The following is a 16,319-nucleotide window of genomic DNA, read 5'->3' on the forward strand; positions in this document are numbered from 1 at the left end:
GTCTCATGCATTGGCAGGCGGATTCTTAACCACTGAGCCACCAGGGAAGTCCCTGCATGTTTTAAAAGTTACTAATTCTCCTCTCCCCAGTCTGTGCTCTGAAGTAACGTTAACAGCTGTGCATCTACACTTCCTACTCTGATGTCAACATGTGTCTCTTCACGTCTTACCAAAAAAGATCTTACTTGTGTAGAATAGTTTTCTAGAAGTAGAATCTATGGGTTTAGTGATATGTGGGTGTTTTCAATTTGAATAGGTCCTGCCAGGTATACTTACCCAAAATGATGTAGCAATTCAGATCCTGAGCGTGAGCTTTTATTTTTCCTGCTTCTTTAACTTTCCAAAACATTCCAAATTCTGCATACTTAGTACATATTTTTTAAAGCCAGGAAAAAAGGTGTCTGGGTTGGGGGGCAGATTTCTAAATCACAGTGAGCTAGACTCTCACCATCTCTGTCCTGGTTACTGGGTAGCCTTGCATGGTGTCCCCACCTCCAGGGGCCACCCCCAAGCTTGACTTCCAGTCAAGCACTTCATAAAATCCAAGCATGGTTACGCTTCTGCTTCTAGTGCAATATCATTACACAGACACACTTAAAAAGTTGGGGGTGGTGGGGGATTTCCCTGGTGGTCCAGTGGGTAAGACTCAGCGCTCCCAATACAGGGGCCTTGGGTTCGATCCCTGGTGGGGGAACTAGATCCCGCATGCATGCCACAACTTAGAAGCCCACATGCTGCAATTAAGACCCAGAGCAGCCAAAATAAATAATAAATAAATAATAAAATAAGTAAATAAATATTAAAAAAAAACTTGGGAAGTTTTGATATAATATTAAGTGAAAATAGCAGATTTCAAAATTTTGTTTTCGCTAACAGCAACCCCGTAAAACTATATCTGGGTGGAAAGTAATGTGGAAATATAAAAACCACATAGTGGCAGGGATGGGAGAACCAGTGAGAATGAGGTGTGTTTTTTTGTCCCAACTCCCTCTGGATTCTGTGTGTCTAGTACAGGACCTAACCTCTCTGATCATCTTCCCCCATCAGTCATTTGGGAATAATAATGGCACCTGCCCCTGGGGCTCCTGGGAGGATTCAATGAGATGAGGCTGGGCAGGTAGAGTCGAGTCAGGCTCTGGCAAGTCCTAGGTAAAGTAACTACGATTGCTATGTCGCTATGTCGGTGTAGGATGGCTCAAGCCAGGCAGGAGAGCTGATCTGCTACTTTTTTTTTTTTAATTGAAGTATAGCTAATTTACAATGTTGTGTTAGTTTCAGGTGTACAGCAAAGTGATTCAGATACATATATATGTATATGAATATATACATGTATTCTTTCTCAAGTTCTTTTCCCATATAGGTTATTACAAAATATCAAATAGAGTTCCCTGTGCTATACAGTAGGTCCTTGTTGTTTATCTATTTTCTGTATAGTAGTGTGTATCTGTTCCTCCCAAATTCCTGATTTATCCCTCCCCCGATCTGCTACTTTTACCATCATCTCATCTCAATAAAAAAGGAAGAAAGAAAAGAAAGGAAGGAAGGAAGGAAGAAAGAAAGAAAAAAACACACAAAATATCCCAAAAGGGTAAACTGCTGCTTCTTAACATGACAGCAAGATATAACAAATAAAAAAATACAGGATGCCCAGTTAAAATTTGCATTTCAGATAAACAACTAATAATATTTTAGTATAAATATGTCCCATACAATATCACATCTCACCTCTCCTCCCCCACCCCCCGCCCCAACCCGTATCAGAAAACTCCGTTCCTTGTACATGCTGTGATTTCTCCTCCCACCTCTGGGCATTGGCACCCAGGGCTCCTGCTGCCTGAGCCACCCTTCTTCCTCCTCCCCACCTCTGCCTGGAGAACTCCTACCCAGCTCCGATGTCATCTCCTTCAGGAAGCCCCCCCTCCCTAATCCCAGGCTGTTCACCCCGATCCAGTCCTGCTGCTGCTGCTGCTGCTGCTGCTGCTGCTGCTGCTGCTGCTGGACAGGTGCCTTGAGGGCAGGAAGACTGTCTTGTTCCTTCTTGTAGACCCAGTACCAACCCGGCTCAAGCCTGACATCAAACAGGTGCTCAGGGACTTCCCCAGTGGTCCAGTGGTTAAGACTCCATGCTTCCACTGCAGGGGGAGCAGCTTCAATCCCTGGTCGGGGTACTAAGATCCCACATGCTGTGCAACATGGCCAAAAAATTTAAAAAATAAAAACAAAAAGAACAAAAAAAAAAAACAGGCGCTCAATGAAAGGCCAAAGGAATGAGTGAATGGGTTTCCTCCCGACCCCACTTCCCTCCTGCAGCAATGTACCCCACCTGCTGCTTCCCAAGCCCTGTGGGCTTCATTCATTCCTTGTCACAAGGGTTGCATGGCACATGGTACGCACAGGGGAGAGAGTGGCACTGCAGCAACTTGGCGTTCAGGCTGCCCAACAGGGAAGCAGAATTTCTCTTGCAAGAGCAGCAGCCCCACCCGAATTTGAGCTGCTGATATTGGCTGCCAACATTGGTTCCTCACTCTAGGGACAGGCAAGCACTTCACACACATGGGCTTGCTACTCTTCAACACCACATCTGAGAGGGGGGTGTTACTACCCCATTTTATAGATGAGAAAACTGAGGCTCAAAGAGGTTAAGGTCACCTGCCCAAGGTTACACAGCAGAGCTTGACCCAGGCCCCCCGACAGGCAAGAGCTCGGTGCAGCCTCTTGAAACAGCCAGCATCTGAAGAAAGGCCCCTGACGTGCACATTCTCTCCAGTTAAGGCCCTGCCTTGTGACAGGGCCCTTCCCTCACTAGCCCCCTCCCCTCACTTTGTAATCCCACAGCCCCAGGCAGAGCCAGGCACCCTGAGCCCAAAAGAGGCCACAACCCCTGATGGTCATTCAAGCCACAGTTGCCGACACTGAGGAGGAAGGAGATGGGCACAGGCTAGTGAACAGCACACAGGGGGCCCAGCAGACCAAGGTCAAGGGGGGAGATGAGAGAATGCTCACAGCAGGGCTGGACAGGGCTGGGAGCGGTGCAGGCTGCTTCAAGAGGTCCTGCCCTGGCTGGCGGGGCCACGCGGTGCCCTCTGCCTGGCACGCCATTCCTCAGCATCATCAGCTCCAGCGCCTCTCCAGGCCCGGCCGTTTTTCACTCATTTTTCTCACTCCCTGTTTCCCTCTCCATCCCTGCACCATCCGTGATGACCCTATTGATCATCCACGGTTCACTGCTGCAGCTGGTGCCTAGGACTGTGATCAGTAGCGATTTGGTTCACGTGTGAATTAATAGCTGAGACCCAAAGGCCAGACTTTGGGTGGGAGGCAGGGTGAGGCCAGGCAGGGGAGCAGCAGGTACAAACTCCTGAAGGGAGAGAAGGCTTTTTGAGGCACCCAGAGGAGGCTGGCAGGGCAGGTGCCAAGCACAGGGGACTGTGGGGGCGTGATGAGAGTCAAGAGGTGGGGAACGTCGCCAGCCCAGGCCAGCTTCCAGGGTCTTGAACAAATTTGTGCGGGAGACGTGCAGAGGAGCCCAGTCCACCGATCACCCAGGGGAGGCAAGACAGCCCTGGAGCCCAGCTGAAGGTGTGGCACTGTCCCTAGGCAGACAGGCCAGGAGGGGTGAAAGGTTTACTGTTACATTGGCCAAGACATTCTTCTAAGTGGGAGAAGCAAGATCCAGAACAGTGTGGACGATGTAATCACATTTCTGGTTTTCAGAAATTATATATGTGTTTCCATTCCTATATGTGGTTGTTAAATTCCTAAAGAAAGCCAGGGCAAGAGACCCATGGGAGGAGGAGGTGGGGAGGGGTGGGGAGTGAGTCTTCACATTTAACTCAAGGTGCTCCTGTATTGTTGGAATTGTTACATCACGTCTATGTATTATTTTTATTTTTTAGAAAAATAGGGAATTCCCCGGTGGTCCAATGGTTAAGACTCTGAGCTTCCACTGAAGGGGGCGTGGGTTCGATCCCTGGTTGGGGAACTAAGATCCCACATGCCGCGTGGCACGGCCAAAAAAAATTAATAAAAAAAAGGAAAGAAAGAAAGAAAAATAATCAGGAATTAAAGAAAAAAAAAATCTCAGTGAAGCCTCCCTTTCTTGGGAAGCTTTGCCTGCCCCCTACTTGCTTGCAAACTCCCCCAGGCCTGGGCCTCCCGCTCCTGATCACCCCCCACCTTGCTCTTCAGTTTCCTGGTTGCCTCCACCATTAGACTGGCAGGGTCTGTTGTGGGGTCTGTCTGCAGGAAGCTGCGGCCCCTGCACCTGGCCCAGGGGAATGGACGGATGAAGGAGGGGGCCCTTTTGTCACTCTGAGTTGGGGAGGGTGTAAACCAAGGCTGGCAGGTCTGTTTCTGGGGGAAGCCCATAGGGAGGCAATTGACCAGGATCCAAATCCTGGCCGTGCCACTGACCAGCTGGCTGTCCTAGAACTGATATCCATCAGCCTTAGTTTTCCCACCTGTGAAATGGCGCTGATAGCAGTGTCTACTCACTTGGCTTGGGTGGGCAAGCAGAAGCCCAGCAGAACCTCCAACCAAGGAGTGGGAAGAGGTGGGCAGAAGGAGGAGGGGGCAGGAGTGGAGAAGGCCGGCCCCTCCTGAATCCCAGCTGGGGGCAGTGTCCTGGGGGCTCTGCTGGGTCACCAGAGGGATGGTGGTAGACCAAGGCTGCACAGGGTGGGGAGCGCTTGGAATTTCCAAATTCCAGCTTTGCAGTTTTCTTTGGGGAGCCTCCTCCCTCACCAGGGCCTAGTGGGGCTTCCTGTGCAGTAGGGGAGGGGCCACCTCCCTCGTGGCCTGGATACCAGGAAGCCCCTGGGCTGGGGCAGCAGGCTCTGGTCACAGTCACGAGGGAGGCTGGGCCCAACGGCCCTTATCTTGCCTGACCTTGTGGGGCTGACCACTCCCTCCATCTGGAAAATGTGGCCCCCTGCCCTCTCGGAGGCCTCTTTCTCCTTAAATCCCAATGATCCTGGGGTGGGGCCTCAGCGCCCAATTCTACCCCTTGGCCCACCACCCTGGGGTGCCTTCACTGGCCCCAGCCCGCGCCACCTGCCAGACGCCTCCCCCTGGAGACCCTGGGGCATCTCTGACTCAGCAGAGTCTGTACCTGCCCAGCTGCCCCCCCTCCCCCGGCGTCCCGCACACAGAGGGCCCTGTTGCCCAAGCCCTAACTGCTGGCCACTCCCAGGCACTCCAGCCCTCCCCCACCAGCTCTACCAATTTGAATTCCTGACTATCCCTCCCTCTGGCCTCCTCCCTAGACCCAGGCCCTGCCCCCAGGCTGGGGGAAGGAATCCTCCAGATAGATAAGGGCAAGGGGCAAAGGGACACACCTGGGCTCAGACCCCCTGCTCTGCCACCAACTTGCTGAACGACCTTGATGAATGACCTCCCATCTCTGAGCCCGAGTTTCTCCATCTGTAAAAAGGGGAAATAATTATACCCCCTGGATAAGGTGGCCTCGAGCATACATAAGCTGAGGCACATGGTGAGGGCTCCATACAGGCCAGTTCTCATTGGGAAGTGCGGCCACCAGGAGCCCCAGGCCAACCCTTTCTTAAGGCGGCGTCCAGTTTGATGTCTGCTCCACGCCATGTCGCCAGGTCGGGATGCCTGCATGGAGGGCTCGAGGAGGACCCAGTCTAATAGGGGAAGCAGCAGAGTTAATGAGTAATTCCAGGCCATGCGGACTGTGCCTGGAGGCTGTCCATGCACCTGGGAGGGGCAGCCGAATCCAGTGGGGGCAGGTGGGATGGGGAAGGTGGGGAAGATGGCCCCAAGACGCAATGGAGGGCGCTTGTGAAGGACATCTGGAGTGAGCTGGCTGAAGGGGCCGGGCAGCTTGGAAGGCCCATTTTAGAAAAGAGAAAACTGAGCAGGAGGGTCCAAGCCTCCAGGTGAGCCCCCTCTGACCAAAGCACCCTGACCAAGGGGATGTGGCCCATGGGGTCCCTCAGGCTGAGGTCAGTGTCCTGGATGTCCAGCCAGGCAGGCACAGCACATCAGGTGGTCAGTTACCAGAGGATCAAAAGGGAATTTCCCTGAGGGCCCAGAGCACAATGGGGCCCGTAGCCAGGTATCAGAGGCCAGGGCTTTTGAGAGAGGGGGAGCCTCTGTTCTGTTCATGGGTCCCAGAACAGACGCATGACAGACCCCCCCCAGCCACCGGAACTGGGACAGACTGGTGGGGTCTGCCATGGATCCGTTCCTGTGGGACTAGCTGGGGTGTCCCTGGTGTCACCACAGTCCCAGGAACCCTCCGTGCCCAGGGTCTGGAGCCAGCCTCACCTGGCGATATTGTCGGTTTCACAAGACCTGAGTTGGCCCAGCGGGATCTGCCTTAGGGGGAACCCCTGACCCCCCGCCAGCCCCAACCCTGCTTCCAAATCCGACCTCCAGGGGGTGAGACAGGGAGACAGGGTGTTGACCAAAAGGTGAAATGAGCTTCAAATGGGCCTCGGAGGTGTCTCTGAGTTTTTATGTTGTGACCTCCATGCTGTGTTGCTCTTATGAACACAGATTTCATATAAGGACTCTGGAATTGATCAGTTAACATTATGTTTTTTGTTTTTTTAATTATTCTGAACATAATAATTTAATATTTTCTTGAGAAGTCAGAATTGACATTTTGGATATCAACTTTTTTTTTTTTTATTTTTAGCATCTTTATTGGAGTATAATTGCTTTACAATGGTGTGTTAGTTTCTGCTTTATAACAAAGTGAATCAGCTATACATACACATATATCCCCATATCTCTTCCCTCCTGCATCTCCCTCCCTCCTACCCTAACATTATGTTTTGAATATGCACATTGGCAGAGGGCAGTCACTGAGAGAAAGAGAGAGAGGATGGGCTGGTCCCAGGGGCCCTCAGCAGGATGGGGTTCTCCACAGCAGGTGAGCCTCCGGAAGGGCTGGAGGAGCCACACGGCCATCTTCAGGCTGGTTTGTGGGTGCAGCTCTTGTCTACTTGTCGGTGAAGGGGGGTAAATCAGGCCGACATTGTGGGGAGCGAGAATGGGACATGAGGTCCCTGACGAGAAATGACTGGGGGGAGGGCTGGCGAGGTGCTGGGCCCTGGCCAGAGGCCCCCAGGCAGAAGTGGCTGGCGCCAGGACAGGCTCAGTGACCCTCGCTCCAGAACTCTCCGGACTCTCCGGATACTGCCCGTTTGCCCACTCCATAGCTCCCTCTGCCCTCTGGCCAGCTGAGCTTCCATCCTTCCATTCCCCATCCCTTCCTGGGCAGGCCTGGACAGGCTTTGGGCCTCCAGGTCGTCTGGTCAGTCGGGAGGGGCCCCGGCCAGGCATCTGCTCTTCTTCAGCTGCTCACCTTGCTGCACCTGTGTGGCCTCCCCCTGCCCCTGCTCAAAGCCTTCAGGACCTCAGGGCCCCAGGGGGAAGAGAGGTGGGCCCAGAACTATCTGCCCTGCTACCGACCCACACCCCCATCACCTGTGCCCTCACCAGCTTCTTTGGTCTTCCTTTGGGTCCTGACTCTGGGCCACGTGCTCAGTACATATGACCTGCTCAAATCAACCCTCCTGCCCCAGCCCTGCCACAGATGAGGAAACTGAGGCTCAGAGAGGCCTCCCAGCTGTCCACTGGCAGGCTAGGGTTCAGACCCAGGTGGCTGCTCAGTGGCCTCCCCCAGCCTGCCAAGCCCTGCGTTTCTTTACTCATTCACTGACACTTCCCATGGCCTTGGGGACACTGGGGTTGGCCAGTCTCCCCAAGGATGGAAGAAGGATGGCTCCTGTGGGTACATGGGGGACCCCCCAGGGTGCTCTGGGGAGAGGGCAGGGAGAGAACAGGGCTGGGCGGGGCCTGAGTCCCAAGCCTACAGCGTCAGAGACTTTTCCTGCTGCCCTGACCCAGGGGCGCAGTCCCTGCGGAGCAGCCCTCGGTGCGCGCAGGCTGCCCCCTGGTGGCGGCGTGAGAAAGCGCCCGGGGACTGACTTTGAAACCCTTCCAGGAGAGGGGGCCCTCGCCAGCAGGTGGGCACCTGTCCCCATCCCCTCCTCCCCAGCCCGTGCCACTGCTCCCTGAGTTTCCCCAAATGTCCAATCGCTCATTATTCCCATGAGTCGGGGCCTTTGCTGTTCCCTCCGCCTAGGATGACTCCCTCCTCACCTGCCCCAGTGCCCGCGATCAGAATTAGAGCCTTCCTCTGCTTCCCGGGGTCCATGTCTGACTCTATTCCAGGGGGTGGGGAGGCCCAGTACGTGATGTGAACCCCCGGAGCCCTGCACAGGAGCCACACACAGAGGATGATGAAAAATTGCTAGCTCTGGGCTTCCCTGGTGGCGCGGTGGTTAAGAATCTGCCTGCCAATGCAGGGGACACAGGTTCGAGCCCTGGTCTGGGAAGATCCCACGTGCCGCAGAGCAACTAAGCCGTGAGCCACAACTACTGAGCCTGCCCTCTAGAGCCCGAGAGCCACAACTACTGAAGCCCACGCACCTGGAGCCTGTGCTCCGCAACAAGAGAAACCACTGCAATGAGAAGCCGGCTCACTGCAACGAAGAGTAGCCCCCGCTCTCCACAACTAGAGAAAGTGTATTTATTGAGGATCTGCTATGTGCCGAGCAATGAACAAGCCAAAGAGCTCCCTGCCTTTATGGGGCTTACATTCCAGCTGGGGTGGGGTGGCTGTAGGGATGGAACACGGACAGTGGAAAAACCACAGGTGACATACCAGGTGTGGCTAAGGGCAACGGAGAAAAACAGGCAGGGTGGGGCAGGAGGGAGGGGTGGGGTGTCACTTCCTGGCCATGACACAGACTACTCTGCAGCTATCAGAAAAAAGGTGAGAGATGCTGGCCAATGGTCAGGAGAGGAGGTTAAGTAAAAACTGATGGGACAATATGGCTAGCATAATTCTCCTTGGGTTACATTTGTGGTTCCCGTGGAATGACAGCTACTGTGTTTAATTTTGAAAGTGCTGGATTAAGTTTCTATCCTCTTGCTAAACACTCGTTGCTCTTCCAGTAGGTGGGGACCATACTTGTGCCCCCCCTAAGACTGTGGGAAGCCCACTGAGCCCCCAACCTGAGCCCAGGCCCCGGGAGGGGCTGGGTAGTTCTCTCTTGCAAAAACAGCTTTCTTGTTCCTCATGGGCCTCAGGTTGTATTCTGGGTTGTGAGCTCACAAAGATCTGATGATGTGAAAGATTGTGAAAGCTGAGAGACGTTTGCACACCCGTGTTCACAGCACCATAATTCACAAGGGCCCAAAAAGTGGAAGCAACCCCGATGTATGAATGGATAAACAAAATGTGGTCCATCTATACAATGGAATGATTCAGCCTTAAGAAGGAACAAAACTGTGACACCTACTACAACATGGATGAAACTTGAGGACATTATGCTCAGTGAAATAAGCCAGACACCAAAAGACAATTTACTGTGCAAGTCCACTTACACAACCTCCCTGGAGTAGTCAAATTCATACAGACAGAAAGTAGATTAGAGGTTACCGGGGGCTGAGGGAGGGGGTGGGAAGCTGTCGTGTAGTGGGTGCAGAGTTTCAGTTTTGCAAGATGAAAAGACATTCTGGAGATGGGTTGCACAACACTGTGAATGTACTTAGCATTACGGAACCATACACTTAAAAATGGTCGAGATGGTAAATTTGATGGTATGTATATTTCATCCCAATTTTAAAAAAAAGAAATTGTGAGCCAGTCTGGGTTGCCCCTCCAGCCAGCCGAGGAGACTCTGTGCCAGCCTTCTCACTGGAAAGCCAGGTGGTTGTGCGGGAGAGGGGGTGGTCATGGCCCTCAGTGGACAGTTTCCTCCCAGGCTGAGACCTGAAGCTTCCGCTCACAAGTGGTGAGTGTGTGCATGCACCACATGGCCTCCACGCTGGTTCCTGTGTTCTCTGAGGATAAGGCAGGTTGGGTTGAGGCATCCCCTGGGCCTGCCCCTCCCTGTTCCCACCTCAGCCCGGGGGACAGCACAGTGGAAACTTCTGGACCCGATTCACCAACTCCCCAGAGAACCTGCTCTTGGCTCCAATCCTTCTGGCCGGATGCTTCCAATCGGTTCCCACTGCCCCCAGGGAAGGTCGTGCCCTTTCTTTGACAGCAGTGGGGACATGGGGAAAAGTGGAGCATCAAATAGAAGCAGAGAAGAATGAAGACCACCCTTGGTCCCCACCTTCTGGAGTGGGAGCCCCCAGAGGACCATGGGAGGAAGCAGCTCGTCAGCCCTGTGACCTGAGACAAGGGGACCCTCTGAGTCTCAGTGACTCTTCTGTAAATGGGGTGAATGTGGACACGCCCTCCCAGGGAGGCCCCTTAGAAGTGAGAAGCGCTGGGGAAAGATACAGAGGGGGACCTCCAGCTGGGAGGCATTGACCCCACCCTCCACAAAGGGCTGACCCCAGGGACACAGTCCGCCTGCAGGGACACCCTGTGGGGCCCTGCTTCTCAGCCCTGGCTCTTCGCTGGACCCTCTGCGGCCCTGCCAGCCGACACTGAGCTGAGCCTCCCTAAAGGGTTTGCACCCTCCCCCACCAGCCAGGGAAACATGTCTGCAGAGAGGGAGGAGAGGCGGGCTTGGTTCCTTCATTTTGCTTTCACTTCTAAAATATCCTTTTTCTTTTTTCTATGAACATTTTAATGAGGAGTTGAACGAAAGATGGAAAAAATAACATTCTGATCGCTTTTTTTTTTTTTTTTTTTTTAAGAGGCAGGCTTTTCTTGAGACTTTCATACAAGGCAATGGGTGAGTAAGGCTAAACTCCTAAAGAAAACGCGTACTGATGATGGAGCAGAAGAAGGCACTTCTCCAAAAACCTGCTGGTTACCAGCCTGTCAGCCTCTTGGGGGCTACTTGCTCTGCTTTCTTTTGGAAACAGGTCCATTCAGACCTAAGCCCTGCTGCCCTTGAGGCCAGGAGGACTGGGACGGCCGAGTGTTCCGAGCATTGGTGCATGGAGCAGGCGCTGTGCACAAAGTGAGGAGGGCTTGGTGGTGGGTCCGCATGTGGGGCGCAGGCGGCCAGAGGCCACCACCCCAGCGGGGAGCTGCACTCACTCTCCCTGGAGGGACATGTGATCCAGCAGGTGGACTGGGACCAGGCCTCTGTGGCCACCCGACTCCCCATAGTAGAATCCCTTGTCATCCACAGGCCCATAGACAGTGACCACATCCCCCACCCTCAGTGACAGCTTGGCCTTCACCAGGCCCCCTGCCAGCCCATCCCTGGGGTCATAGTCCAGAGCCGCCACCATGGTCTTTGGAGTCCACAGTGAGGGCCTTCTGGGACTCCCCTGCGGCAGGGGGAAGGAGCTCTGGGGGCCTCCAAGCCCCCCAAAGTCATCAAGGTGGACCACGGAGGGCAGGTACCCTTGCCCTGGCAAATGCCACCTCCGACCAGTCCACTCCGTGCCCGTGTCCACCTTGGCCACCAGGTGCCCGGGGATGTTGCCCACTTGCCCATTGTGTTCGCCACGATAGAAGCCGTGGGGGTCCTGAGAGCCCCACGCTCTCAGCAACTGCCCTTTCCGGAAGGCCAGCTCCTCCTCTGCAGCCTCGGGGGTGGCAGACATCACCAGGGGGACGTAATCGGAGAGGGCCACAAAGACCTTGGCTGGAGGGTCCACCCTCGTTCCCAGCGGTGGGGCGCCACCCCTGGACATCCTGATGATCCTGCTGGACGGAGCGGGACACAGCGCCAAGCCGGGCTCCTGGAACCAGCCCTCTCTCTTGCCCCCCAGAGTCTGACCTGGCCCGCTCTGTCTCCTGAGCTCCTTCCTCTGCTCTCGCCCCTCTGTGCCCCATAGACTGAAGCGCCCTGCCTCCTCCTGCAGAATGTCACAGAAGTCAGACACGTGTCGCTGGCTGGTACCCAGCTGGGGAGGGGTGAATGCTGGGGCATCTTGCTTTTGTCTGAGGACCTTCTCAAGGGCAGCCTTCTCCTGACACGGCTCTTTCCTGGGTCCACACTCAGGGGATGGACAGATGACTCCTGCAGCAGGGCTTTGGCTGGTGTCCACGTGCCGGTACTGGTTCTCTTCCCCCCGAGACTGGCCCTGGGGCAGAGGCGGCCTGTGGTTCCGGGGACTCTTCTGGAAGAGCTGGTCCTTTCTGGAGAGCTCCCGGGCCTCTGTGGGCCTCTGGGCTTGGCTGCCTGACCCTGCACTTGGAAATTCTCCGTCTGAACTCAGTCTGGGCGTCGGGGACTGCCTCCTTGGGGGTTCTTCAGGGAATGCTTCTAGAAACTTGGCCTGGGGCTCCCCGCAGCTTCCGGGGCTGTGGGGACTGGCCTTGGCCCTCGGGGGAGCCAGCACCAGCCTCTGAGGGCAGGTGGGGAAGGTCACTCTGCCGGTGGACGGGTCCCCGCAGGTGCAGCTAAAGGGAGACATCTCTGGCAATCGGAGACAGGTGACGCAGTTGTGAGGGATCTGAGCTGGCACCGAATCCAGGGATTCTCCACAGAACGACATGGTTCTTACCGAGATCTTCTGGCACATCAGTGGCAGCTGGAGCTGGGAAAATTCCAACAGGATGCTCCCGGCGGTGGCATCGGCCACCTCTGCCACCTTGAGCCCGTCGGCATACACAGCATAGCCGGTGACCTGAACTCCGTTGGAGGACCCAGCTGAGTCGATGGTCACGGGGAGCCAGCTGACCACCAGGAGGCCCGTTGAGGCGTGGCGCTCCACCAGCACGTCCAGCGGAGGGTCAGGGGGGCCCGCCAAGGGTGTGTTGAAGGTGATGGTGGAGGACATTGTTTCCCAGCGCACCGGCAGCGAGTCCCACGGTGGGTGCACCTCCACCCTCGCCTGGTACCTCGTGCCGGGATGCAGGTGGTGGAAGGTGTAGCAGCTCACGCCCGCTAGGGTCAGGGCACGCTCCAGGTCATCCAGGTACACCATGTGGGGGTGGCTGCTGCCAACCCAGGTGATCTCGGCTGACGTGGCTGCAACACTCTTCAGGTAAAGTTGCGTAGGGGCCACACAAAAGACACTGTTGGTCCCCAGAAGAGGTCTGGAGAAGCCCCGCTTGCCCATGCTCTGCTGAGAGCCCAGCTGCCCATCTTCCATCTTGGCATTTGAGATTCCTATTGCCACTTCGGGCTTGAAGCCCACCCTCACGGTCACGTGTGGCCCCCTGTCCACTGTCCCCTGGGCTTTCCCAGGTACTAAGCTGTGACCAGTGTCTTCCTTTGAATCTTTGCCCTGCCCAGCCGGGAGTCGAGTGGGGCCAAGGTCAGGGAACTCATGGGGCAGGCAGCCCAGGACGTCACTATCTGGAATCTGCTCCACCAGGTTGGACGGCACCAGCCCCTGCCGGCCGTCCTCAAGCTCCCCTTTGTAGAAGCCGTCCTCATCCATGTCCCCAAAGACATACACGTAATCCCCAGCTGTGAGCAGCAGTTCGCTCTCGGGGTGCTCGTTGGGCCCTTCAAATGGGTTGTAGCTATACCGAGCCAGGAAGACCTTGAACATGGGAGTGGTGGGGGCCTCCGAACCCCCCACTTCCAGGGTCGAGGACACGTTATAGGGCTCCAGATCCTCCACCTCGCTGGCTGTGTCCACGTCCAAGGTAGGGCAGGATGGCACAGGGGCCCACATGGACTCCACCTCAGAGGAGGAGTTCGACTGGGAGCTGATTTTCTTGGCCTGGGGCCTGGAGTCCAGAGGTCGGCTGCTTGGGACTCTATCTGGCACTTTGGGGGCACTGGCTGCCTCCCCGAGGGCAACTGGGTTCTCCAGCAGGGAGTCTTCCTTCTTCTCCTGTTTGGCTCTGCTAGGCTGAGATGATGCTTGGTCCTCAGGCCCTAGCTGCAACTTGGTTCTTCCACTGCTTCTCACTTGGGACTCCGGGGCTGGCGGGGCCTCCCAGGGTTCCTGGGGAGGGTGACCAGGCTGACACTGCAGTGCCCGCCTCTCCTCCCAGGCCGTCTGGAGATCACACAGGGCCTTCTGCTGGTCGTGCTGCAGCTGTTGCTGCCTGTCCTGCCCTCGTGCCGCCTGCTGCAACAGCTGCCCCGCCAGCAAGCCGGCGACGTTGCGCTCCCGGCACGCGAGGCCCAGCTGCCCGCGCACGTCTTTGTTCTCGGCCGCCACCTTTCCCGTCCAGTCGGCCTGGGCCTGCAGCCGCGCGTTCTCCTTCGCCAGCCAGGCGCCCTCGCGGAGCGCCGCCTGCAGCCTCGCCTCGGCCTCCTCGCCGCGTCGCCGCGCCGCCGCCGCCTGCGCGCCCAGCTCCGCGCACTCTCGCCGCTGCGCGCTCAGCTCGCGCTCCAGCGCCTGTACTTGGCTCCGCGCCTCCTCGCATGGCGCGCTCTGCCCGCCCGCCTCCGCCCGGGCGCTGCTGGTGGCCTGCTGCAGGGTCAACTGCCTCTGCAGGCGCAGCGCCTCCCGCTGGGACTCGCGTTGCAGCCGGTCCAGGTCGCTGATGTTGAGCCACTGGGCGCAGGCGGCGCCCCCCGCAGCGAGCGGGGCGCTGCCGAGGCCCGAGGCGATGCGCGCCTGCAGCAGGTGGCACTCCTGCCGCAGCTCTTCGATCTGCTTGTCCTTGGCCAGCAGCACGCTAGCCTGCTCCGACAAGTCCCGCGCACGCTGGCGGGCGAAGGCCTGGCACAGCTCCAGGCCCGCGCGGCTCTCGCCGGGCACAGGCGCGCTCACAGCACGCTGGTTGGTCTCCTGCAGCTTGCGGGCCCGGTCCTCCAGGCGCCGCGCGAGGCCAGTCAGCTCGGCGTGCTTCACCTTGAGCCGCTTCACCTTCTCGTCCGCCTTGTCGGAGAAGCCCGCGCGCCGCAGCTGCAGGTTCTCTTCGCGCAGGCCGGAGCAGCGGCGCGCCAGCACCTGCAGCGCCTCGGACAGCTCCGAGTTCTGCTTCAGCAGCTCGCGGTAGTCCGGGCCCGGCGGCAGGGGGTTCAGGGCTTCGCAGGGCTGACTCCCGGACTCTTCCCCTCCTCGCGGGTCGCTAGGTCTCCTGCGCTCCGATAGTGGCGGCGGGGGGCTCAGGGACCCCGGGATGGAGGCGTCTGGAGAGGAGGATTCAGGGGCCTTGGGGCGACTCAGGGTGCTGTCGAGCGAGAGGGAACGCGCTGGTGCCAAGGAATCGAGGGAGCTGGCGCGCGCGGGGAGCACGCTGTCCGGGGAGTTGGAGCACGCCGCGGGCACCCGGTCGAGGGAGCGGGAGCGCGCGCGGGCGCCCGCGCTCAGGCCGTCAAGGGGTTCTAGTCGACATGAGGACTTGGCGGCGGCCTCAGGGGGTGGCTCTTCTGAAGAATGTGCGGCCTGGGGGTCGGGGATGCCGGACAAGGCGGGGTGCCAGCGGAAGTGCTCCAGAATGTACTTGAGGAAGAGCTGGCGCTCCACGTCGAGTGCCGCCTGCAGGTGGCGGATGCGCGAGGCCTGCTCTCCGTCCGTTTCCCAGCGGAGCTGCGCCAGCACTTCCTGCAGGCGACAGCGGCACTGTGCTGCGGCGTCTTCGGGCGCCCCCGCGCGGCCGCAGTAGCCGCGGTTCACCAGCTCCTCTGCCAGCTGGCGCTGCAGCTCCCGGGCCTCGCGCACCACGCCATCGCGCTCGCGATGCAGCAGCTGCTGCAGCTGCCGCATCTCGGCCTCCTTCCAGCGCAGCAGCTGCCGGATCTCGGCCTCGCGCTCCCGCAGCACCTCCTCCTGCAGCTGCCGCAGCTCCCGGCTGCGCTGCGCCTCCCACTTGGAGCGCAGGTGATCAACCAGCTGTTGCCGCTCCTGCTCGGCCTCCTCCCGCAGCTGTCGCGCTTGGGCAGCGAAGCGCCGCCGCTCCTCCCGCCCGCGCGCCCGCTCCGCCTCCAGCTCGGCCCGTAGCTTCTCCAGCTCCCGCCTCTGCTCCTCCAGCGCCGCCGCCGCCGGGCCCGGAGTAGCCGGCTTCTTGGGTGTCACGCGGCCGCCTCCAGAAGGGCTGGGCGAGTCCTTGGTCATGGTGGTCGCGGCCGGGCAAGACGCCTGACCTCGCCTGGCCCAGGCCGCCGCTCGCCAACGGCTGCTGCCTTGGCCGCGGCCAACCGTCCCACGCGCCCCTTCCGGGGTCCCTGAGGGTTCCGCGCGCCCCTTCCGCCTCTGGGCGCGTTCTCCCACCCTCTGCAGTGGGCGCGGCTAGCCCGTGCTCCTCTCCCGGCTGCCTATGTTGGCGCTGGGCTCTAGACACCCAGGCTGGACACAGCCCCTGTCCTTCCCAGGATGCCCACGAGTCTCGCTGGCCCCAGGCCTCTCCCTGATCCTGGCACCATATCCCTTACGACCCACCCCGGCCCTCTTCCAGGCACTGGACAATCCCTTTCAGGCCAAGGAACCCATGGGAAGCCTGAGCTGCT

At 57.8% G+C, this 16,319-nt stretch overlaps 1 protein-coding gene across 1 annotated transcript; it reads right to left on the bottom strand.

Moving 5' to 3' along the window:
• Window positions 1-10,878: 10,878 nt before the first annotated feature.
• LOC133075555 (RIMS-binding protein 3A-like) lies at window positions 10,879-15,927 on the bottom strand. The gene is given in 1 exon segment (XM_061169856.1): window positions 10,879-15,927. A coding segment is annotated over 1 exon segment (5,049 nt).
• Between the last annotated feature and the right edge of the window lie 392 nt (window positions 15,928-16,319).

This window comes from Eubalaena glacialis, chromosome 15 (genome assembly GCF_028564815.1).
Source record: "Eubalaena glacialis isolate mEubGla1 chromosome 15, mEubGla1.1.hap2.+ XY, whole genome shotgun sequence".
Taxonomy (NCBI): domain Eukaryota; kingdom Metazoa; phylum Chordata; class Mammalia; order Artiodactyla; family Balaenidae; genus Eubalaena; species Eubalaena glacialis.